Source organism: Oncorhynchus clarkii, chromosome 3, assembly GCF_045791955.1.
Source record: "Oncorhynchus clarkii lewisi isolate Uvic-CL-2024 chromosome 3, UVic_Ocla_1.0, whole genome shotgun sequence".
Lineage (NCBI taxonomy): Eukaryota > Metazoa > Chordata > Actinopteri > Salmoniformes > Salmonidae > Oncorhynchus > Oncorhynchus clarkii.
This window is the reverse complement of record NC_092149.1, coordinates 24901893-24928524: the sequence shown is the minus strand read 5'-3', so window position 1 is coordinate 24928524 and position 26632 is coordinate 24901893. Positions and strand designations below refer to the sequence as shown.

The window sequence follows — 26632 nt, the reverse complement described above, 5'->3', positions numbered from 1 at the left end:
CCGTGTTCTGGCTCAGGCCCAACCGATCGGTTTCTGGACCAATCAGAGATGAACGGGGAGGGACTCATTGCGGAAAATGAATTAACATCCATAGGCGTGGCATAGCGTATGGCTGAAGCGGTAGTCCGGACCTCGGGTAAGATTTAAATACCCTTTGCCTAGCCTAACATAGCGTAGCATTGCGTCTCCCAGTTCCCCAGAACTTAACACACAAAGCAGGACAAGCCAGGGCTGTTGATTAAACAGTCACAGATATTTGTCACTGAGTGACTGCTGCACTGGCCAAGTAATCCAAGCAGCAGGTCGAGGCTTGTCTTGCTGGGTAAGTGGAGGGTTAAATATGGCCTGACACATGAGATGTTCCAGAATAAACCACAAGCTCCCTGGCACGCCACCAACAAGCATTTGTTAACAACACAGTTGCAATTTGTATCTCAAGAGTGCTGCCAGTCAGCGTGCAACACATAGATACACACAGATACGCTGGCTTTGCGGACACACACGTACACACACACACACGTATGCAGGCACCAATTTAAGACCTGCAAGTGAACAGCATGCTTACTTCACCCACGCAATGTCATTAGATACTCAGCTACAGTACAGCAGCCTCTCCTCTCCAGTACCTCTGCCTGCAACGTGCCTCAATTAATTAAATTGAACCCAAACAATTCTCTTTGGGAGGTTGAGAAAGATCTAGTCAGAGCCGAGCCAGCTGAAAGTCCTACAAGCAGTTGCAGGAAGAATGTTCTCTCCCAGCAGCAGCACAGAACTCCAAGTGCTGACTGGTCCCATGTAATCCTTCTATGTTCCATTTGGGAACATTCTTTGGGAAGGAGAAACAATAAGCATGCATTGCTTCCATACACGGGGCTCTGAACAATTATGGGCCGTGATTACATGATACTTTGCCTAAGTTCTAAATGGGACTCTAAATGGGACTATTCCCTACATAGTGCACAACTTTTCTTTCTATGGGCCCTGATCAAAAGTAGTGCACTATATAGGAAATAGGGTGTCATTTGGCCTGTCCACTAAGTTAGCCCGCTGTGGGATCTGGGAAGTGCTGCTTCACTCTTGGTGTGGTTTAAGAGCCTGTTAAAACAGACTCCCTCTAGTCTAGAAGCAAGGCAGCACATTTCTGGCACTGGTCACTTTGATCTCCAACTCAGCGCTGCAGAACACATTAACCTGAAATTGTGTTCCAACGTAATTAACCTAAACACTCAGACGAGCCAACATCAGCAAAATACCAACATTTTATTTACAGTGGAAAAAGGTGAACTCTGACCCAAACTCGGGCATTCCTGAATCCCCAGCAGCCAAGTATGATGCTCAGCTGATGCTCAGGTGATAGAATGCTGCACATCCCTACTAACATGTAGTGAGTTTACTGTGACATTGATGAGTGGCCTCATATGCTCTGCCATGGAATTTACAACATTTACAATTATGCACATTATATTCATTCTATGTTCTAATTAGCCAACTATTACATTCCATACACAGCCATTACTGTTCATGTGAATCCAAGCAATATGGATGACATCAAGTGGAGACTCCTTTCGCAATGTCAAGTTCACCCACTATGCCACCAATGTCAAGTTCTCCCACTATGCCACCAATGTCAAGTTCTCCCACTATGCCACCAATGTCAAGTTCTCCCACTATGCCACCAATGTCAAGTTCTCCCACTACTCCACCAATATCAAGTTCTCCCACTATGCCACCAATGTCAAGTTCTCCCACTACTCCACCAATATCATAACCACCATCGATAAAAGACAGTACTGTGCAGCCGTCTTCATAGACCTTGCCAAGGCTTTCGACTCTGTCAATCACCGTATTCTTATCGGCAGACTCAGTAGCCTCGGTTTTTCGGATGACTGCCTTGCCTGGTTCACCAATTACTTTGCAGACAGAGTTCAGTGTGTCAAATCGGAGGGCATGCTGTCCGGTCCTCTGGCAGTCTCTATGGGGGTGCCACAGGGTTCAATTCTCGGGCTGACTCTTTTCTCTGTATATATCAATGATGTTTCTCATGCTGCGGGCGATTCCCTGATCCACCTCTACGCAGACGACACAATTCTATATACTTCTGGCCCGTCCTTGGACACTGTGCTATCTAACCTCCAAACGAGCTTCAATGCCATACAGCACTCCTTCCGTGGCCTCCAACTGCTCTTAAACGCTAGTAAAACCAAATGCATGCTTTTCAACCGTTCGCTGCCTGCACCCGCACGCCTGACCAGCATCACCACCCTGGATGGTTCCGACCTTGAATATGTGGACATCTATAAGTACCTAGGTGTCTGGCTAGACTCTAAACTCTCCTTCCAGACCCATATCAAACATCTCCAATCGAAAATCAAATCAAGAGTCGGCTTTCTATTCCGCAACAAAGCCTCCTTCACTCACACCGCCAAACTTACCCTAGTAAAACTGACTATCCTACCGATCCTCGACTTCGGCGATGTCATCTACAAAATTGCTTCCAACACTCTACTCAGCAAACTGGATGCAGTTTATCACAGTGCCATCCGTTTTGTCACTAAAGCACCTTATACCACCCACCACTGCGACTTGTATGCTCTAGTCGGCTGGCCCTCGCTACATATTCGTCGCCAGACCCACTGGCTCCAGGTCATCTACAAGTCCATGCTAGGTAAAGCTCCGCCTTATCTCAGTTCACTGGTTACGATGGCAACACCCATCCGTAGCACGCGCTCCAGCAGGTGTATCTCACTGATCATCCCTAAAGCCAACACCTCATTTGGCCACCTTTCGTTCCAGTTCTCTGCTGCCTGTGACTGGAACGAATTGCAAAAATCGCTGAAGTTGGAGACTTTTATCTCCCTCACCAACTTCAAACATCTGCTATCTGAGCAGCTAACCGATCGCTGCAGCTGTACATAGTCTATTGGTAAATAGCCCACCCATTTTCACCTACCTCATCCCCATACTGTTTTTATTTATTTATTTTTCTGCTCTTTTGCACACCAATATCTCTACCTGTACATAACCATCTGATCATTTATCACTCCAGTGTTAATCTGCACAATTGTAATTATTTGCCTACCTTCTCATGCCTTTTGCACACAATGTATATATAGACTCCCCTTTTTTCTACTGTGTTATTGACTTGTTAATTGTTTACTCCATGTGTAACTCTGTGTTGTCTGTTCACACTGCTATGCCTTATCTTGGCCAGGTCGCAGTTGCAAATGAGAACTTGTTCTCAACTAGCCTACCTGGTTAAATAAAGGTGAAATAAAAAAATAAAAAAATAAAAAATATCAAGTTCTCCCACTACTCCACCAATATCAAGTTCTCCCACTACTCCACCAATATCAAGTTCTCCCACTATGCCACCAATGTCAAGTTCTCCCACTACTCCACCAATATCAAGTTCTCCCACTATGCCACCAATATCAAGTTCTCCCACTACTCCACCAATGTCAAGTTCTCCCACTACTCCACCAATGTCAAGTTCTCCCACTATGCCACCAATATCAAGTTCTCCCACTATGCCACCAATGTCAAGTTCTCCCACTACTCCACCAATATCAAGTTCTCCCACTATGCCACCAATGTCAAGTTCTCCCACTACTCCACCAATATCAAGTTCTCCCACTACTCCACCAATATCAAGTTCTCCCACTATGCCACCAATGTCAAGTTCTCCCACTACTCCACCAATATCAAGTTCTCCCACTATGCCACCAATGTCACTTTCTCCCACTACTCCACCAATATCAAGTTCTCCCACTATGCCACCAATGTCAAGTTCTCCCACTACTCCACCAATATCAAGTTCTCCCACTATGCCACCAATGTCACTTTCTCCCACTACTCCACCAATATCAAGTTCTCCCACTATGCCACCAATGTCACTTTCTCCCACTACTCCACCAATATCAAGTTCTCCCACTATGCCACCAATGCCACTCACTAACTGACTGAGTGGCTGCTTTTCCAAGCCTCTTACCTCACCATGTGTAAATATGCATCGCTACAGTAAGGAGCTCAGAGGCTATTAACCATATTGCTCGTCTCTCTCTCCACACACTCCTACTCCTCTTCTCCTTTCAGCGTGCGTGCCAGCTGCTGAGTTCACAGAAAGATTTAAAAGGATAAAGCGCTGCACACAAGGGAAGAGGCGGAGGGAGGGGATGGGAGCGGGAGGTGAACCTGTGTCACCGGTGTGTCAACTTAACAACAGTCTAATAGAAACAGAAAGGAGGCTAAGCTAAGGAGGACTAGGCACCAGGCATGACAGTGCAGTTTATTAACCCAGTAATAGGGCTGCAGCACAGTTGCGTCACATGCGGTGTCGCTGGCGTGCTTAGACTTGTCCCTGATGGTGTGTGGTATGGGCTAGAACCCAGAGTCTGACTGCATGGTGATGGATGCCCTTGGACTCTGTGCTGTGAGAGCCAGTTATGTGGTTCGCATCCATCCTGCTGCCTCTTAGGACTGATGACTTACTACAGAGCAGACATGACAGACAGAGACGGACGGACAGACAGACAGGACTGGGACGGAGGGCGCTCAAGGTACAGACAGTACATGCAGATCTGCAGCTTCTGTCCAACCAATGCCAACCCATGGACAACTCACATCAGATCAGCATACGTCCACTAATTACAGAGATCATTGTGTCCAGATCAGTTGAAGACACAACACTAGGGACAGGGTGTCCAGGTCAGGCAGGCAGCATCAGGATCAGTTAGTATAGTGACTACTGGTTGGTCAAGACCCTCCATCTTCAGCCCAGTTAACAGATCATGAAAGACCCTACGCCACCAGGGTTGTCAAAACCAGCCAGTGAACATCCGTCCGTCCAGCACGAAACAAGTCAGTTATTTGTTAACACTACCATTTAAGAGCACAGCTGGGGTGAGACACAGAGAGAGCGAGAGAGAGAGCTAGGTCATTGACTGATACTTTGGGGGGGAGGCAAATGAAAATCATATAGGCATCGTGTAACACATTGCGCAGTGATCCCTGACAGGCCTGCCTTCAGCGCAGCGTTCGCGTGCCTCCAATGCGCGGGGGCTGGGGAAGAGGAATGGGAGCCTGTCAGAAAGCGCCCAGAGGTTGGAAAATTCTGTAAACAGCTAAACTTCTCACCGGCCCTACTCCGCCAGCCAGCCAGGCCTCCAGGGTCGGCATGCATGCAGGCAGGAAGGCAGAAAGATGGACGTACAGACAGAGCCGATTCTAGAGGGCAGACACTGCATGCTGGGAGAGAAAAGCAGAGCCAGCTGTGGAGCAGGGCTCATCTCTACGACCCTCAGCCTCACACACACACACACACACACACACACACACACACACACACACACACACACACACACACACACACACACACACACACACACACACACACACACTATGCAAAGGTTTTTAGGCAACATGTCTTTATTTCAGTATAGTGGGCCAATCACAAGCCAGAAAAACATGCTTTAGAACTGCTTTACAAACACTGCATGTTCTAGCCAAAGGTACATAGAACCAAATAAATGTATGGTTATTTTCCATCTCCATCTCCCTGCATCTACAGACTACAGCTCATGCTGCCAGTTCTTACAGACCAGGCCTGGGTTCAAATAGTATGTGTCTTCTGTCAAATACTTTCATTGAGCCTGTCTGAAGTGCCAGATTGGCGGGGCCTGCATTTTCCACGAGTTCCATTGAACCAGGCAAGCTCTATCAAGCAGCTGAAAGTATTTGAAAATAAAATGAATACACTTTGAACCCATGGTCTGCTAATACAGGCGCTGATCCCCAGTGCCATAAAAGTCAAGTCAGGATTAGCCAGGGACATATTTATTCGAAATATACATCCCTTTTACAGTAATCTTGGCTCTGCTATAGTAATGACTAAGAGTGACTCTTCCAGGAAAGAGTTCACCGCATCCTTCCCATTTCTTTCAACTAAGGGGGGGTAGTGGGCGTTGGCAATGGCATGGTCCCCAACCGAACATTTAAAGGCTGTCCTCTTGGCCGCAGAAACAAAATGTTGCAGTTTTAAAGCTAGTTTCCTGCAATTCTACACATTTTGCCATGGCTTATGCCGTGTTATCTTATCTGAGTGACTCAAACATTATTAAAAAATCTATGGGGACCCATGCCATGACATTTTTTGAATTTTAGATTCTCCCTGTCTAGTTTTTATTTTGGTGATTGTAGTTCTCAAAGATTATCTTATTTAAAAACATATAGCTCCATTATCCTTTCTACATACTTTATATCTGGTTTTAGTAGTTTAAGTTTACACTGAAAATGTGTTTTTAATAAAACATATACAGTACCTGTCACGCACTGGAAAATAGAGAGGCTTTTATTCTCTATTTTGGTTAGGTCAGGGTGTGACTAGGGTGGGCATTCTATGTTCATTTTCTATGTTTTGTATTTCTTTGTTGTTTGGCCGGGTGTGATTCTCAATCAGAGTCTATCGTTGTCTCTGATTGAGAACCATACTTAGGTAGCTTTTTCCCACTGGGTTTTTGTGGGTAGTTGTTTTCTGTTTTTGTCTCTGCACCAGACAGAACTGTTTCGGTTATTCCCTGCGCTTTGGTCCTCACCTTCTTCCACCGACAGCCGTTACAGTACCAGTCAGAAGTTTGGACACAACTACTCATTCAAGGGTTTTTCTTTTACTATTTTCTACATTGTAGAATAATAGTGAAGACATCAAAACTATGGAATAACATAAAACATATCAAAATATACTTTAGATTCTTCAAAGTAGCCATGCCATTGCCAACGCCCACTACTTTGAAGACAGCTTTGCACACTCTTGGCATTCTGTCATCCAGCTTCAGGAGGAATGCTTTTCCAATTATTTTTTTTAACCTTTTTTTAACTAGGCAAGTCAGTTAAGAACAAATTCTTATTTTCAATGACGGTCCAGGAACAGTGGGTTAACTGCCTGTTTAGGGGCAGAACGACAGATTTGTACCTTGTCAGCTCAGGGATTTGAACTTACAACCTTTCGGTTACTAGTCCAACACTCTAACCACTAGGCTACCCTGCCGCCCCAATAGTCTTGAAGAAGTTCCCACATATGCTGAGCACTTGTTGGGTGCTTTTCCTTCACTCTGTGGTCAAACTCATCCCAAACCATTTCAATTGGAATGAGGTCGGGTGATTGTGGAGGCCAGGTCATCTAATGCAGCACTCCATCACCTTCATTCTTGGTCAAATAGCACTTACACCAGATGGGATGGCGTATCGCTGCAGAATGCTGTGGTAGCCATACTGGTTAAGTGTGCCTTGAATTCTAAATAAATCACAGTCACCAGCAAAGCACCCGCACACCTCCTCCTCCTTGCTTCACGGTGGGAACCACACATGCAGAGAATCTGTTCACCTACTCTGTGTCTCAAAAAGATACGCGGTTGGAACCAAAAATCTAAAATAATCAGACCAAAGGACAGATTTTCACCAGTCGTGTTTCTTGGCCCAAGCAATTATGTTCTTCTTAATGGTGTCCTTTAGTAGTGTTTTCTTAGCAGCAATTCGACCATGAAGGCCTGATTCACACAATCTCCTCTGAACAGTTGATGTTGAGATGTGTCTGTTACTGGAACTCTGTGAAGCATTTATTTGGGCTACAATCTAAGGTGCAGTTAACACTAATGAACTTACTTATCCTCTGCAGCAGAGGTAACTCTGTGTCTTCCTTTCCTGTGGCGGTTCTCATGAAAGACAGTTTTAATATTGCGCTTGACGGTTTTTACGACTGCACTTGAAGAATCTTTCAAAGTTATGGAAATGTTCCAGATTGACTGACCTTCATGACTTAAAGTAATTATGGACTGTCGTTTCTCTTTATACGTATTTTAGCTGTTCTTGCCATAATATGGACTTAGTCTTTTACCAAACATCTCCTGTATCCCACCCCTACCTTGTCACAACTCAACTGATTGGCTCAAACGCATTAAGAAGGAAATAAATCCCACAAATTAACTTTTAACAAGGCACACCTGTTAATTTAAATGCATTCCAGGTGACTACCTCATGAAGCTGGTTGAGAGAATGCCAAGAGTGTGCAAATGTGAAATTAAGGCAAAGGGTGGCTACTTTGAATAACCTGATTGATTGACTAAACACGTTTTTGGTTACTACATGATTCCATGTGTTATTTCCTAGTTTTGATGTCTTCACTATTATTCTACAATGCAGACAATAGTACAAATAATGAATGAGTAGGTGTGTCCAAACTTTTGACTGGTACTGTATTTTGGAGTGGCGGCAACAATTCAGCAGAGGCAACCCGCCACTGATTCTGATGAGAGATAATGACCGTGGGAGAAATAAACCAAACTGCTGTGCTACTGTAGAATGTACGACACCATACTTTAGTGGCCATTTTCAAGAACAATCTTCATGGTTAGCTAAGCTATCATAGTAAGGAGTGAAGAGAAGGGTCTCTGACTTACGTATGTGCCTGAGGGCTGACACGGAGGTAAGGACCCAGGGCTGAGGACAGGAGAGCCGGAGAGCTCGGGAAAGGGGTTGGGGATGGCTGGCAGAGAGGACGTCCGGAGCTGCTGCTCCTCTTCCTGCAGTCTCCTGAGAATCACAACATTCAGGGAGGACATTAACAAAGTGGGGGACAGACACAAACAGACTGAAAAAGCTGTTATGAAGCAGATGAATGCAGATCATGAGAACACGAGGACAGTCTCCCCTAATATAAACCCAATGCTTTGTGGCTGAGTATGAATAATGAATAATCCACGGTTTCACAGTGAGTGAGACTGCTGTCGAGCCGGGGCCTCATGCCCATTACTCTCTGATCACTGCACTGTGAGCTGATTCTTTCTGCCACACCACAGGAAGACTGCCAGCGTTTGAGGAGCTACTAATTACATGCAATATTCATCAAACCATTATTTCATGCAGTTTCTAGAGGAAAGTGCCCATTTCATGACCTGCTGCAAGAGCAACAGCCTGTTCCTTCACTGTCTGCCTGTAAATAAGAAACCGACTAGGGCTGCTATTATTCCAATTACAGTGCATTACTTTTGACCAGGGCTTATTGGGCTCTGGTCAAAAGTAGTACACTATGTAGGGAATATGATGCCATTTGGGATGCAACCCCTGACTGTCAATCAGAAATAGACTAGAGGTTGGCTTGGCTTTATCAGATGACTAGCATCTGAAGTGAACTGCAGCAGCCAGGCAGATAGCCATCATTAGCATCTCTCTACACTTTCTCCAAACCCAGGCGGGGAGGGGAGTTGAAAAGGAGAAGTGTTTGATGCAGTTCCATGTGAGGCAGGAGCAGGGTGCTATTCGGAGGTCAGGACTGAATAATAAACTGAACCGTATCATTTCAATCTGACAGAATGTACCAACGATACATCTCATTACCAGCCAGTGCCAAACTTTCTCTAGGGATCCAAAATAATGGATGCTATAACTCTGACAGACCATTTTAGATTTCATTAAGACCAGAGGTGAATAAAAGTTCCTCTCAGCTTATGGGAGCAGTTGACACTCGGTTTCTAGAATTAAAGAGAATTTTAACTTGGTCTCCCCCTCTGCTAAGCTATGTTAGGACAAGGGGAAAGTGACGGGGAGAATGGGTCACACAGAGATTGCAGATAGGCAAAACTATGAACTATAATAAGCACATATACCTGTCCTCACAGAGCATACTGTGAACATGGTCCCTTGTTTAGATGTACATTGTTTAGATGGACAATGAGAACATGGCCCCTTGTTTCTGTACAGCACTTTGTGACATCAGCTGATGTAAGAAGGGCTTTATAAATACATTTGATTGATTGATAGAGGACTTTTATCTATCAGGTGTGGATGTGTTGTGTGTGGGTGCTCACCAACAGCATGCCATACACACAACTGTGTCCAGTAAGTGCTGTGTGTGTGTGTGTGTGTGTGTGTGTGTGTGTGTGTGTGTGTGTGTGTGTGTGTGTGTGTGTGTGTGTGTGTGTGTGTGTGTGTGTGTGTGTGTGTGTGTTGGTGCCAACACAGTAGACATACCTGACGGCGAGGATGTGCATGGGCTGGGAGCGTCGGAGTCTCTGTTTGGGGGAGGTGGGGCTGTGCTGCAGCTCGCTGGCGGAGGTGTGGGTGTGGGGGGGCATGGGGGCACTGCGGTGGTGGTTGCGGTGCACATGCACCTGGCCGTTGTGCTGCAGGAGGGGAACCGACTCAGAATGCACGCTGCTGCATGTGGAGTACAGGCTCTCGAACGAGGAGTTCATGTCATTCACCAGCGCCTCCAGGTCCACATCATCTTCTGTAGGGGGAGGAGGGAGAGACAGGAGAGAGAGAGAGTCTGTGTGTGTGATATTCAGAGACAGACACAAAGTGCGTGTGTGTATGCATGTGTGTGTGTTATATCATATGCACATCCCAAAAATCTCTACGGCACCAGGTTGACCTCTGCTGTTCACGTGCTTTATTCCTGCATGTAGGTTACATGTGTAAGAATCTACTTCTCTCAATACTTCATGCACACCTGTCATCACCAACCAGTTTTGCAGTGTAGCTGCACACACACAAAAACCCTAACATGACATAGCTTAATCATCATTACCAACCTGTCAGGCAGTGAAGCTAATTCACCAGGTTGAAACACTCCCTACGTTAACTACATGTTCATGTTATCAAGGCTCTCTGTATCTCTGGGGAAGACTAGAGAACAAGCCGGGACCTGTAGTCTCAATACTCCCATCCTTCAGCATAATCACTACTGGCCTCAGGGTAAAAGATCAAACCAGGCCATTGGTTAAGAGGCACAGAGGTCACTCCCAGTGAGTCAATAGTGGATGGAAGTTTTGACAGTTCAGAGGTATGTCCCAAATGGCACCCTATTCCCTATATAGTTCACAAGGTAAGGAATAGGGTGCCATTTGGGACGTTCGTTTCATTACTGTGGGGGAGTGTCTGCAGGGCATGTCATCTCCTAATAATCATTATCTCTGAGACAATGAACAGCCAGTAATAGAAAACTACTGATATTTTCTCAAGTTTCCCCTTTTATTCACCATTGCTATACTGCAGTTACCTATTTCACCACTAGATGCTGCTCAAACTCTACCGTGCAATTCAGGGCTTTGGATGTCCACTTTGGCAATTAGAATGTTCTGCACTGTATGCTATCGTTACCTGGCTGGGCCGGGGTAAGTAGAAAGACCAACGCAATTCTTCATTCATTTATTCTATGTTGTGGTTTTAATCAATCACTTTGAATGGTGAAATCCATAGCATGTGCAATAGGGCACACCACATTTTCTAAATGTTGCATCATGGCATCGATTTGCATACTATGGATTTGCAAGCCTAAATAGTATTAAAATACATTAACACTCTGAACGCTTTTCGACCCAAATCTTATAATTCCTTCATAATGAACCATTGTACGCATTTTCAAATGTAAAGCATGTAACTATAGCCTAATATTCAAACAAATAATGAGCCATTGAGAACAGTCCCCAGTATCTCCCCACAACCTATGCTGACCCAGTGATGCAGTTGCTACCCCCCACCCCTCATACAGAGCTGCAGCTGACAGACAGGCAGACTAACCTATGCCTTTTGAGGAACCTTTCCTGAAAAGGTGTCCCCTAACCAGCTGTATCACAGGTGCCTAATCTGTCAGTATTAATAGTCAGTGAGGTAAGCCCCTTCTCTACAAGATCCTGGAGAGTTAAAGACATGTAGGCTACAGAAGTGTACTGTACGGTCTAAAATAGCTTTGTGTTAGGTGAATAGTATTCATGTGTTTTCTAACAAGATTACTTAGGTATAAGTAACTTTATGTTATCAGGCATGTTGTCTACATGCCGTTACATGTGGGGGTGAAACTCTTGAACGAAGATCCAATCCGATCAAGATATTTGGGGGCGTGGTTGGATAATAGCCAAACTAGATTGTCAACAATAAGCTTATGGCCCAATTTATTAGCTAGAACCGTGACAGGTAAAAACTCACGCACACACAGACTCATACACACCCAACAGGGTCAGGATTATTTGTCTTTGACACTGTGTTTAGAAAATAGAAAAATTGCACTGCACGTTCATCAATTACCTTTGGCTCTGGAGCACGAGGACAACAAGGAAAGCCCAGACAGAGACAGGATGGGACAACAGGCGAAGCCAAGAATGGAATGGGGATGAAGCACATGGACAAGGCTAGCAGAGCCAGGGATTGAAGGATAGGATGGGATGGAAAGCGACAGGATGAGGATGAAGCACATGGACAAGGCTAGCAGAGCCAGGGATTGAAGGTTAAGATGGGATGGAAAGCGACAGGATGAGGATGAAGCATATGGACAACAAAGCGACCTTTCAGAGACTTTGGGTCGTTGAAAAGACTGTATAAGTCCCATGTAATATTATTATTAACAAGACAAGCACAGCCAGTGACAGGATGGTTATGAAGCATGAGGAACAGGATGCTCGAGTTCAGGAACAGCAGATGCTAGAGGGGCACAAGGCTAATAGAAGTCTGTCTGGAATAGAGCCAAGGTCAGGAGTAGAAGGTCTGGTCCGTCAGAAGGTAGATAGATGCAGGGTCAGGGGAGCACATGAAGGTTTAGACACTTAAGCAATAAGGCACAAGGGGGTGTGGTATATAGCCAATATACCGTGCCTAAGGGATGTTCTTAGCACGACAAGTGCCTGGATACAGCCCTTAGCCGTGGTATATTGGCTATATACCACAAAACCGAGGTGCCTTATTGCTATTCTAAACTGGTTACCAACGTAACCAGTTTGTCATTCCTGTGGTATACGGTCTGATATACCACGGCTGTCAGTCAATCAGCATTCAGGGCTCGAACCACCCAGCTTATAATATCTAATAATAACTTCCATTAATGTCTGTTATAGGACACCTGCTCATGTTTTCTCAAATGATGCATCTTTTTTACATTTCAAGTAGTTCCTGAATTAGGCTAGAGAGACTGGACTGTCTAAATGATGTTGTGACCACAATTACATCTGGTCTTGCAGTGAGATCTACCAGGAAAAGAAATTCTAGGAAAAGGAATTATACAACTCCCTCCAGTGCCAGTGGCTAACACTAACCTGACATAAAATTGTCTCGCTAGTCTAGAGATCCGTCTCATGCAGAGGCAAGGAGAAAGAGAGAGAGGGTGCTGTTCAATTTCCTTAAATGGCTGTCATGCAATCTGAACGCTGAATACCTTATTAAGAGCAGTTGTCTCACACTCTGATTAAATCAATCGGCAGAATTTACATTTTGGACTGAGAACATCTCGTTCAGGTTTCAGGCTTATTTTGATATGGCCGAATAATACATTAGAATATAATAGCCTCTTAGAAAAAAAGCTAAACTATTAAAACCATGACTTAAAATAACAGATATTGGTATAAGATGGAGGGAATGTTGGAACGTAACTAACGGAATTACAGTTAACAAAAATGTATGCTTAATCCAGTATAAACTAAAGTATATAATTTATTATACAAGAGACAAAATTCCCAAATTCTAGTCACAGAGTCACAGAGTCATGTCTTAAGTATAAAACTAATAATGACTCAGTAATCCATGCCTTCTGGGAATGTTATAAAGTGCAAAAGTTATGGGTGGAGTTAGAAAGTTGGCTGTCAGAACTATTACAATATAAAAGTACTTTTAATCCGTATATTTCAAGACATGGAATATGAGGGTGCAGTGGGATACCCAATGGGTTGGACGATACTTTCATCGTCAATCATCTTGAAAAAATGTACACTTAAAACTGGAAATTGACCAATCCTCAATTGTTAACAGAATGGAAAGGTCAAATGCTTTATTGTCTAAATGTTGAAAGTGTGTGGGCGACAGAGAGAAACAAAATGGTGCAGTCTGAGGCCATGTGGCAGAGAGTGATGTGGGCTCTGGAGATGGGAGTGTGAGCAGGTGGGTCGGTGAAGGATGATGTTTGTGTGTGTTTGAATGCTGTTGTTTGTATGTGTATGTTTTGTATTGTCAAAAAAAATTATCTAATTGTACAAAAAACAATAATTATTTGTATAAAATAATATAATAGCCTACATACTATCCTGGGATCAAATGGTATTTGTTTTCTGTCAAAAACTTTAGTTGCCCTTGACTGAGGCTGTCCAGCACAAGGTTGCCTAGAACCAATACAATAGTCCCAAAAGTGCAAACCCTGCCCATTCAAACGCTCAAAGTAGTTGTAAGAAAACAAATACTAATTGAACCCATGGCATACTCCTACTACAACTAAAAATATCCTCAGTCAGTCTAGAACAGCGTCAATCAAACTGTAACTCTGACAGCCCCTCACTGTCTCTCAGTGAGACGACAACAAGTCACAGATAGATCCCTATTCATGTTATTGTCTGTCTTATTCAGGGCCTGTCCTGTTTGTATTCCCTATATAGAACACTACTTTTGACCAGAGGCCATAGGGCTCTGGTCAAAAGTAGAGCACTACATAGGAAATAGGGTGCATTACCTAGGCAATAGGGTGCCAGTTGGGACACACTTTGTCAGTACTGTAGGGGCCAAATCGGGGCGTAGCGGTTAGCATAAAGCCCTCCATCGCGACGGAATGGTTCCCCCACTCTCTCTCACCATTCCAGCTTGTCTGCTTCAACAGCCGAAGCTTCCCTTTTCACTGTCTATTATTAATTTGTAAAAGGGAAAAGGATGGCAAGCCCTGGTGATAACTCCATAAAAGCTGTTTGGGATGTTTCCGATGCTTAGCAGACCATTATATGGACCAAATTCCTTATGGCTTTTCTTTACAACCACTCAGGAATGTATGTATTCATTATAATCTTCCTATCTGAATTCATTATGAGTGGCGTCGTCTCAACCAAATTTCCCCCCTGCCCTTTCCCAATGTACTGCTGCTACACACACACTTGCTAAACTAAAGGGAAATAATATGTGTGATAGTTTAGTTGCTCTTATCAGGAGTTCGGGATAACAAATCAAAAAGTACTTTGATGAAAGTGATGTGTTGACAACGTAGCCCAGTCCCTCTAACCAGCCACTGTCAATTAGCATTCAAATGTGTAAAAAACAGAGGGGAGCTGGCATGGCTGGAAGTCAGGAAATGGCACAGCGTCCTTGAGATGTGACGAGGAGACCGGACGATAGGAAGACAACACAGGGAAAAATGGCCCACGTGAAAGGAATCAGTGGACCCATTCTTTCACGGTTCACACAGATACAGTCTTAACTGTAGGGTGGTTCTACAGTGACTAGGACAATACTGGGACAATACGGCGCGCCAGTACACACCCACTGAGGACAGTGGCCCAATCAGAATTGTACAAAAAACAATAATGGTCACAATACAAAAAACAATAATGGTCACTCTGACAAAGCCCAATCAGAATGAACAGAAGAGCCTGTTCTTGGGGAACACTTAATCAGTTTAAATCAGCGTATTTAATTTACATCAGCTACCATCATCTCAAAAGAACCACCCTCCTCATCACGTCTTTCATCTGAGGAATGCGTGATTGGATATTGCCTGTTCCAGATTTCATCAAAACCTGAGTGCCAGCCAGGGCTACAAGCCAGGGCCTATGACTCTCAACAAAGCATAATTTGTTTTAACCTTTATTTAACTAGGCAAGTCAGTTAAGAACAAATTCTTATTTACAATGACGGCCTACCGGGATAGCTGTCTTCTTCAGAGGAAGAATGACAGATTTGAACCTTGTCAGCTCGGGGATTCAATCCAGCAACCTTACCAGTTATTGGCCCAAAGCTCTAACCACTATGGTACCTCCCTCAGTCTTGTTAGCCCCAAATGGCACCCTATGGCCCATAGGGCTCTGGTAAAAAGTAGTACACTATAAAGGGAAGAAGGTGCCATTTGGAGTACAGCCCTATGCTTCAGCCGTAGGTTATATTACTGTTTACCAGTAAACTACCAGAATGTTAGTATCTTTCAAGGATTTTATGTAATCAATCACAAGACATCTAGTGGCTGTGCACTTCAGATTATCACAGGTCTCTAATTATCTCAGATGTCTAATTATCTTTTTACATTACATTTTTTTTGTCATTTAGCAGACACTTTCATCCAGAGCAATTTACAGTAGTGAATGCATACATTTTCATACTGGTCCCCTGTGGGAATTGAACCCACAACCCTGTCATTGCAAGCGCCATGCTCTACCAAGTGAGGCACAAAGGACACTGGCCTTACCACATCTACAATTGATCATATAATCAAATAAGATGACCTTAAAAAAAAAAATACAATGAAGAAACTGTAAAACATTATCCTAAATTTAAACCATCAAATGCAAATGTTTCTGAGTGATCATATGTTAAAACTATTAAATAACAGACACATCATTTGAAAGATATTAAGTAGTATAAGCTAGGGCTGGGAATTGCCAGGGAGCTCACAATATGATATGATCACAATACTTAAGTGATAATTCTATATGTATTGTGATTCGATATGGCAAATGTATTGCGATTTGATGTTCCAAACATACAGTGCATTCTGAATTTATTCAGAACCCTTCCCTTTTTCCACATTTTGTTACATTACAGCCTTACTCTAAAATTGATTGAATAAATATAAATCCTCATCAATCTACACACAATACCTCATAATGACAAAGCAAAAAAAATTTTTTTAAAACAACATTTTTGCTAATTTATACAAAATTAAAAACAGAAATACCTTATTTACATGAGTATTCAGACCCTTTGCTATGAGACTCAAAATTGAGCTCAGGTGCATCCTGTTTCCATTGACCATCCTTAATATGTTTCTACAACTTGATTGGAGTCTACCTGAGGTAAATTCAATTGACTGGACATGATTTGGAAAGGCCCACACCCGTCTATATAAGGTCCCACAGTTGACAGTGCATGTCAAAGGAAAAATCAAGCCATGAGGTCGAAGGAATTGTCCGTAGAGCTCAGAGACAGGATTGTGTCGAAGCACAGGGAAGGGTACCAAAAAATGTATGCAGCATTGAAAGTCCCCAAGAACACGGTGGCCTCCATCATTCTGAAAGGGAAGAAGTTTGGAACCACCAAGACTCTTCCTAGAGCTGGCCGCCTGGCCAAACTGAGAAATCAGGGGAGAAGGGCCTAGGTCAGGGAGGTGACCAAGAACCCAATGGTCACTCTGACAGAGCTCCAGAGTTCCTATGTGGAGATGGAAGAACCTTTCAGAAGGACAACCATCTCTGCAGCACTCCAACAATCAGGCCTTTATGGTAGAGTGACCTGACAGAAGACAGTCCTCAGTAAAAGGCACATGACCGCCTGTTTGGAGTTTGCCAAAAGGCACCTAAAGGACTCTCAGATCATGAGAAGCAAGATTGAACTTTTTGGCCTGAAAGATGAACGGTGCAAAGTACAGAGAAATCCTTGATGAAAGCCTGCTCCAGAGTGCTCAGGACCTCAGACTAGAGCGAAGGTTCACCTTCCAACAGGACAACGGCCCTAAGCACACAGCCAAGACAACGTAGAAGTGGCGTCGGGACAAATCTCTGAATGTCCTTGAGTGGCCCAGCCAGAGCCCAGACTTGAACCCAATCAAACATCTCTGGAGAAACCTGAAGATAGCTGTGCAGTGATGCTCCCCATCCAACCTGCCATCAGTCTTGTTCGTCCCAAATGGCACACTATGGTCCATAGGGCTCTGGTCAAAAGTAGTACACTATATAGGGAAGAGGGTGCCATTTTGAGTACAGCCCTATGATTCAGCCTAGGTTTGCAAAAGGAGAGTATATTACTGCAAACTTTCTAAGTTTACCAGTAAACTACCAGAATATTGGTATCTTTCAAGGATTTTATGTAAACTATCACAAGACATCTAGTGGCCATTTTGGGTACTTCAGATTATCATCACAGGTGTCTAATTATTTCTGGCCCTTTTAACATTATTCACTAAGTTGATGTTGTTAAGGCCTCATAGAAGTGAGAGAAAGAAAGAAATCCAAATGAAGTGTTTGTGGTGGGGGGTGGGACCTAGAGAAGAATGCCTTGCCAGGCCTAGCCTAAACCCCTCCCTGGGCCTGCCGTGTCTGGATCACAACAACCCTGCTGAGGGGCCCCTGAGATTCAGCCTCAGCCTATAGCTATGTATGTCCTCCATATTCAGTCCCAAATGGCTCTCTATTCCCTTAATAGTGCACTACTTTTGACCAGAGCCTTATGAGCCCTATGGTGCATTACATAGGGAGTAGGGTGCCATTTGGGACGTAACCCCTGCCTCCTGCACTCCACCATGACATATCTTCTTTTGCAATAGCTGAAGGCTGCATCGCGACTCTCCACACTTCTCCCAAAGTGTGAACTTGCACAATCCCCGTCAAGGATTTTAAAGCATTGCTTTGGTGTAAAGATTGGCTGGAGAGGGAGTGCCCACCATTGTTCAATCCATGACAGGGAGTGGGGAGTGAGCAAGTGGGTGGAGAATGTGAGCAGCAGGATCTCATCCTCAAACAGCCTAGCCAGGGTAGCAGCAGCAGTATCTATGTCCCAAATGGCACCCTATCCTTATAGTGCACTACTTTAGACCAAGGGCCACAGGTCACTTTATCCCCTAAATGGTGCACTACTTTTGACCAGAGCAGTGCCCATAAGGCTCCGGTCAAAAGTAGTGCACTAAATGGGAAATAGGGTGTCATTTGGGATGTAGGCAGCAGTGTTTATCTGATATCTCCTGCTAATCTCTCTCCCACCTGCCCAGCCCCACTCATGGGAATGTATGGGAGAGAGAGGAGGAACCAATCATTTTGAAGGGGAGCGTCCCATGAGGTTTCTTTAAGAATGGAGCCCTAACACATTATTCACTGCATACATACCACAGTTCTGTATGATAAAGATCTCATATTAACCCTTCAGCGACCAGACCACACCTGGCCTTCAGTGTAGCCAATGTATGAACAAAGGAAATAGTTAGTCAAATAGTTAAAGCAACAACACTGAACTAAAGGCAGACTGCAAAGGCTGTGAACGGCTGCAAAGGCAACGAATACTAGACTACTACTGGACTGGTAAATAGGACACAAGAAATGATGGCAAAACTACCACACCAGAGACTTAAAAACCTTTAGTCCCATTAACAGCACAACACCATGATACACCCCCACACCCCCACACACACAGTGCCAGCACAAAACCCAAATAATCTTTTACCTCATTTCGGCCTTGTACTAATTCTCGCTACAAACGTACTTAATTATCTGCGAAAGGATTTAGCCATGTCAACAAAACTGCACCTTGACATCAAGACATTTCTTAACACAACAATGTTATAACATCTCATAAGAACATGTCATAACATACCCGGGTCAATTTGTACAGTACATTAGTGTGTGTTGACAAGTTATATCTGTCCTTTTACCTATAACAAACTGCTTCAATCCTTCTCATTCCTGAAATATCAAATTATTCAGGGTGCCGTTCCAACAAAAGACTTGTTCTTTCTGCCTAAGCACCAATGAGGTTTATGACAAACACACAAAGTAGGTCTTAGCCCTCGGCTCTATTCAAATCCTATAAGCAATAATTTTGCACGCCCAATTTTTCAATTTTTGATTTGTTAAAAAAGTTTGAAATATCCAATAAATGTCGTTCCACTTCATGATTGTGTCCCACTTGTTGTTGATTCTTCACAAAAAAATACAGTTTTATATCTTTATGTTTGAAGCCTGAAATGTGGCAAAAGGTCGCAAAGTTCAAGGGGGCCGAATACTTTCGCAAAGCACTGTACATATTTGAGATGAGACTCTTTAAAGTATCCACCTTTTGCCTTGATGACAGCTTTGCACACTCTTGGCATTCTCTCAACCAGCTTCATGAGGTAGTCACCTGGAATGCATTTCAATTAACAGGTGTGCCTTGTTAAAAGTACATTTGTGGAAGTTTTTCCTTCTTAATGCTTTTGAGCCAATCAGTTGTGTTGTGACAAGGTAGGGGTGGTATACAGAAGATAGCCCTATTTGGTAAAAGACCAAGTCTTTGGCAAGAACAGCTCAAATAAGCAAAGAGAAAGGGCTGTCCATCATTACTTAAAGACATGAAGGTCAGTCAACACTGAAAATTTCAAGAAATGTTTAAGTTTCTTCAAGTGCAGTCGCAAAAACCATCAAGTGCTATGATGAAACTGGCTCTCATAAGGACCCTCACAGGAATGGAAGACCCAGAGTTACGTCTGATGCAGAGGATAAGTTCACTAGAGTTACCAGCCTCATAAATTGCAACCTAAATAAATTCTTTCTGAGTTCAAGTAACAGACACATCCCAACATCAACTGTTCAGAGGAGACTGTGTGAATCAAATTGGTCAAATTGCTGCAAAGAAACAACTACTAAAGGACACCAATAACAAGAAGAAACTTGCTTGGACCAAGAAACATGAGCAATGGACATTAGACCGGTGGAAATCTGTCCTTTGGTCTGATGAGTCCAAATGTAAGATAATTTGTTCCAACCGCCGTGTCTTTGTGAGACGCAGGGTAGGTGAACGGATGATCTCTGCATGTGTGGTTTCCACCGTGAAGCTTGGAGGAGGAGGTGTGATGGTGCATTTCTGGTGACACTGTCTGTGATTTATTTAGAATTCCAGGCACACTTGGCTACCACAGCATTATGCAGCGATATGCCAAACCATCTGGTTTGCGTAAGTGGGACTATCATTTGCTTTCAACTGGCCAATGACCCAACACACCTCCAGGCTGTGTAAGGGCTAATTGACCAAGAAGGAGAGTGATGGAGTGTTGCATCAGATGACCTGGCCTCCACAATCACCCAACCTCAACCCAATTGAGATGGTTTGGGATGAGTTGGACCGCAGAGTGAAGGAAAAGCAGCCAACAAGTGGTCAGCATATGTGGGAACTCCTTCAAGACTGTTGGAAAAGCATTCCAGGTGAAGCTGGTTGAGAGAATGCCAAGAGTGTGCAAAACTGTCATCAAGGCAAAAGGTGACATTTTCTGGAATTTTCCAAGCTGTTTAAAGGCACAGTCAACTTAGTGTATGTAAACTTTTGACTTACTGGAATTGTGATACAGTGATTTATAAGTGAAATAATCTGTCTGTAAACAATTGTTGGAAAAATGACTTGTGTCATGCACACAGTAGATGTCCTAACCGACTTGCCAAAACTATAGTTTGTAACAAGAAATTTGTGGAGTGGTTGAAAAACTAGTTTTAATGACTCCAACCTAGTGTATGTAAACTTCCGACTTCAACTGTACATTCACACATTTGTTTTCCAGTGTGGGCCTTGTGTACTAAAGATATTGTTTGTCTTTTATTTGATACTCGAACAATAAAAAAAAAAAATGTAAATGCCCATCCCTATATGGATATTAGACAATGCGTTAACAAAGGTTCTATATCAATAATATTGACCAATGTTGAAATGTATAGTTTCAACGGTCTAAACAATGAACCAATGAGCCTTTCAAGTATACAATGGTTATCAATGCAATCCATGATTAATTCATTTATTCCCTCAATCTGATCTTCATATTATGGAGGGAGGGAGGTCTTCACACATATTAAACATTTTGTGTTTTTTACAAAGCATTCTTTTCTAGCATTCTATTCTTTTTTTACCCAAACTCTCATATTATTATAGATAATTTGTCATTTGAATCACAGTGAAAATTATTATCTGTTTTCCCATTCATAAATTCCAGTGCAGTGCTCTCCCTTGACAGTAAAAAAATGACAAATCTAATTTCTGCTCCATTTATTTCCACGACAGCACCAAGCTTTCTCATCCACTACCAGACAGTTCAAAAACCTTCCAGCTTTACATCCCATGCTGGGGAAATATTGTGCGTAAATCTCATGCTCCGATTAACATGGATGAAATTTGTATAGCACAATTAGATTGAAAGCTTAATTATAATGGCACCCCATGTCTTTACAAATCCCCCTTTGAACTGCTGAAATGTTTACAGCGGAAGAGACCCAGAATATACATCCTAATCTGAATTTAATGAGCAACGGAGCCCTCTGCCATAAAATGCATCAATAGTAACCCCCCACCCATATCAAAGCGTGCGCGCATGCACACACAAACACTGAAAAGACACACACACACACACACACACACACACACACACACACACACACACACACAATTAAACTGTAATACAGAAAATGAGACGCGCAAATCTCGGATCTGAGAATTAACAATGTGATAAGGATCGTCTGAAGCTGCAATTCCAATACAAATAGGCCGCATTTCAGAACATAATCTTGTTAGTGACGTTAGTATTCTCAGAGCAAAAAACTGTGATTATTATTATTAAACAGTTCAATTATGCAGCCTCAAATATGTTACATCCTACTTCTGGAAATGTACTGACAGACCATCAACACTTACACCATTACACCATATAACTAGTCTACATCTGTCAAATAATTTGAGCAGTGACACAATTATCAAATGAATATTTCCATGCCAATTTCTAAGTACTGACATTCTAAGAACACCAACCTTGATGGTTTGGAGAGTTCCGATTGGTTGACTTCTGTAAACTCGGCCCAATTAGATCTGCTGGTCTGTGATTGGAGGCTCGGTCTACATTGTCCTGCTGAGAAAAAAGCCAACATAGCAGTCATGCCAAAAGCATTTATTCACAACTTCAGCATCACATCATAACACTGGGTTTGTCTTTGTCAATCTAGTCTAACATGCAGAGGAACATTCATTTGGTTAAGACCGTATTGTATGCAGTATCAATCTGGTCAATCATGAGGTTAAAAAAACAACATAATCTCATTGCAGTGCGTGTACGCCCAAGCGCGCGTGTATGTGTGTGTACAGGCCTATACTTGGCTCTCCTCCTGCCTTTCTAAACCAGAGCATCCCCTCAGAGCAGCGCGGGGCACTACCATGAAGAGGCAACATACCAAGTTGCCTCTTCTTCCACCCAACCACCCCATGTTTTAGGCTGGATATGAGATTATGGCAAAGAGACTAATGAACTAGAACCAGCTTCTGGATTGAGTAAGAAGACTACATACTAAGCTGTCTTCAGTCAAGGCCTAGGTAGCAGTTACTGTTGCAGTAAGCAGTTGTCTTCATTCAAGGCCTTGGAAGCAGTTACTGTTGCAGTAAACTGTTGTCTTCAGTCAAGGGCTTGGAAGCAGTTACTGTTGCAGTAAACTGTTGTCTTCAGTCAAGGCCTAGGAAGCAGTTTTTATTTAACTAGGCAAGACAGTTAAGAACAAATTCTTATTTACAATGACAGCTTACCCCGGCCAAACCCAGACAATGCTGGGCCAATTGTGCACCGCCCTATAGGACTCCCAATCACAGACTCTAGCACTGAGATGCAGTGCATTAGACCACAGCGCCACTCGGGAGCCTCCCAGTTACTGTGGCAGTAAGCAGTTGTCTTCAGTCAAGGCCTAGGAAGCAGTTACTGTGGCAGTAAGCTGTTGTCTTCAGTCGAGGCCTAGGAAGCAGTTACTGTGGCAGTAAGCTGTTGTCTTCAGTCGAGGCCTAGGAAGCAGTTACTGTGGCAGTAAGATGTTGTCTTCAGTCGAGGCCTAGGAAGCAGTTACTGTGGCAGTAAGCTGTTGTCTTCAGTCGAGGCCTAGGAAGCAGTTACTGTGGCAGTAAGATGTTGTCTTCAGTCGAGGCCTAGAAAGCAGTTACTGTGGCAGTAAGCTGTTGTCTTCAGTCAAGGCCTAGGAAGCAGTTACTGTGGCAGTAAGCTGTTGTCTTCAGTCGAGGCCTAGGAAGCAGTTACTGTGGCAGTAAGATGTTGTCTTCAGTCGAGGCCTAGAAAGCAGTTACTGTGGCAGTAAGCTGTTGTCTTCAGTCAAGGCCTAGGAAGCAGTTACTGTGGCAGTAAGCTATTGCTAGCTAGTTTGTCCTAGGAGATGAACATTGGGGTTGTTATTTAACCTGAAATGCATATGGTCCTTTTTTTGCTGGATCTTTGTAAAGTTTTGACCAGGAGTCATACAAAATCGTGTGTTTATATACTCCGATGATTAATCCACAGATAAAAGGGGAAGCCTAGTTAGTTTTTAGTTAGTTATCGTTGATTAACTCTACTCTTTCATCTTTCAAGCATGTATGCTTTGTATGCTTGTGAAAACCAATGAGAAGATTGTTGCGCGTATTTTAGCATTCTGCAACACAGGCACTCGTTAATGTGCATGGATAAAATGAGTGAATAACATGGACACGTTCATTTATATTGTAACACTTGCGCACAAAACTCGTCCGGTCTGCTTTCCCTGTTAGTCCACAGCAGAAGGACTCATTTTTCAGTCTATAGGATATTAATCCAGGCATTGAATGTGTTCAGTAGAACCATAGAATGTGTTCAGTAGAACGGTGTCCAGAGGAGATAGTACAGGTGTGAAAAGCGATCGGCCGGGTGAACCACAGCGTTGACAGCCAATGTTCAGAGTTCTCCCCAGTGTTTATGCTAGTTGTTCGGTAGATAGGCTAGTTGTTTTCTTTATAGCAAGGCAAGTTGTTTTCTTTATAGCTTTGTTCTGCCTCAGATGTAGGCCTAAACAGCGAGTAGCAGAGAACTCAAGATTACAGGGCTTCCCACAGAAACACATGCTCCCAGAGAACACTGTGTCTTCTTGGACAAAAACAATTAAAAGAATAATAAATCACTACAAAATAAGTGTGGGAGATCCATAATGCCAGCACTGATTGGAGCACTCACAGCATGCCGCGGGAACAGAATGTACTGTGGTGGACTTCTGTGTTTGGCTTGCTAGGATGCTCTCACACGCACGCACACACACACACACACACACACACACACACACACACACACACACACACACACACACACACACACACACACCCACCCACCCACCAAGACCTCTTTTGATCCGGCAGAAAAAGCTGTAGCTGTTATAATGCCTCAGTGAGAGAGGTAATATGATTTATAAAATGGTTTTGTTGTGAAATTGAAGAGGCTCGAACATTCTTTCATAATTTTGAACACCGGTTTTCATGGTCGACCCTCGGTAGGAGGGAGCCCACTTCAATAAATAAACTCTACACAATCTTAGTTAGGCCGCGTAATAATAACCCTACGAACTCAAACCGGTTTTTAATACGAACTAAATCAACTCACTGAGAAAAAGCAGCAGCAGTATAGTGGTGGCCCTCTCCAGTCTCGTCCTCCTGACTCCAAACTAATCCCAGTGCAAAGTGTCTGGACATGGTCGACACCACCAGACTAGACAGGGCTAAAGGTCCAGCTACCAGAGCGTGACTGATCCCACCCGCCCAGCCCCGACTGACTCCCACCCCCCAAATGGCTGAAGCCAGTGACATTCTTACTGGGATGGGGCCAACCATGTATGCCAGTCCCAGCGAGCCCAGGGTTCAGCTCCAGTGAGCCCCACCCAAATCTGCACGCTGGTATCATGCTCCGAAAGGTTTTAATAGGACTAGGACAACGTTTTGTTGGCTTCCACAGGATAATTCTTCTCAGCCAAGTCTTCCAACAGTATTACTACTCTATATTAACATGGGGTTGGAAACAAACACCTGCTCAATTCAGACACTCCGAGAAGAAGCTATTAACCTAACCACTATATGTTGGGTTTATAGCGGTAGATAAAGAACAACTACAACACTTTGTTTTAGTGATGCTATCTCAAAACATGGCCACCTACATTCTACACCATAGAAATAATTCAGATTTTTCTATGATCTACTCTGCCACAAACTCAAACGTAGGCTAGGGTTAGTGCGTGGAGAGGGGTCATAGTAAAGTTGGGGTCAGGTTTATAAAAAGGGGCAGATATAAGGCAAATATGGGACCAGGACTAAGGTAGGTTCCAAGATAAGGTCAGGGTTAAGGGTTAAGAACAGAGACAGTGGTATGGTTCAGGCTGAGGTTAGGGGTTTGAACAAGGTCAAGACAAGACGAATGTTAGGGTTGCGGTGTTGAAAGGGGAGTGCCTGACACAATAATCACACATGGGTCCTTCATGGGGCGTTGCTAAGAAGAAGCACTATGCTTTCGGTTTAAAAAATAACTGTTGTGTTGTGTGCGATAAAAACGATTGATTTGCTGACAGTCCTCGTCAAGGCTAGTCTGTTAGAATAGAATGTTCTTAAACACCCTGAGAGCAATTTGAGTTCCTTATTAGCCTACATAATTAAGTAAAAAGATCAAGAGTTCAATTTGGACTCCACACTGTGCTGTCTCTTTGAAGACACACAGAGTGAGAGAACGAGAATGAGAGTAGGCGTGGCCTATTATTTGTTTCCACAGCAATGGGTGGATATAGAATAGCCTAACAGCTGTTAAGTACATACAGTAGGCTACTGTACGTCATTCCTGCATTGCCATCGTCCGGCACTAACACACCCAGTACACCCACTACAATATAAAATAAACACAGCCTCTTTCCACATGCAGGGCTACCTCACTGAACAAGTCGGGGCCTATTCATGTTTAGGCCTAGGTTCTACTCTGGTAGGCCTATTCATGTTTAGGCCTAGGTTCTACTCTGGTAGGCGTATTCATAATACTCAACACTGGTTCACTTTCCTCAATAACGGATGTTGTGGTTTTGCATAGCGCATTACTAACAGTCATGAGGCATTTCCTAAATGTTTAGCGCTCTAAAAAAGCAGCATAATCCTCACACTAAGGATC

The 26632-nt window shown here is 43.5% G+C and overlaps 1 protein-coding gene across 7 annotated transcripts in view; it reads right to left on the bottom strand.

The window, feature by feature from the left end:
- LOC139391657 (growth factor receptor-bound protein 10-like) overlaps positions 1-26632 on the bottom strand; it is an 89666-nt gene that overhangs the window by 30764 nt on the left and 32270 nt on the right. For 4 of the 7 annotated variants that reach the window (XR_011629596.1, XM_071139084.1, XM_071139113.1 and 1 more), the window contains 3 exons: positions 22471-22564; positions 10021-10279; positions 8451-8583 (listed from right to left, as the gene is read on the bottom strand). Coding sequence is in view for 5 of the 7 variants with exons in the window: in XM_071139084.1 (XP_070995185.1) it covers positions 8451-8583; positions 10021-10279; positions 22471-22564 (486 nt within the window). In the remaining 2 variants the exon portion in view is untranslated. Of the gene's footprint in view, positions 1-8450; positions 8584-10020; positions 10280-22470; positions 22568-26632 lie in introns of all 7 variants that reach the window. The other 3 variants (XR_011629588.1, XM_071139078.1, XM_071139094.1) reach the window with 1 other exon arrangement.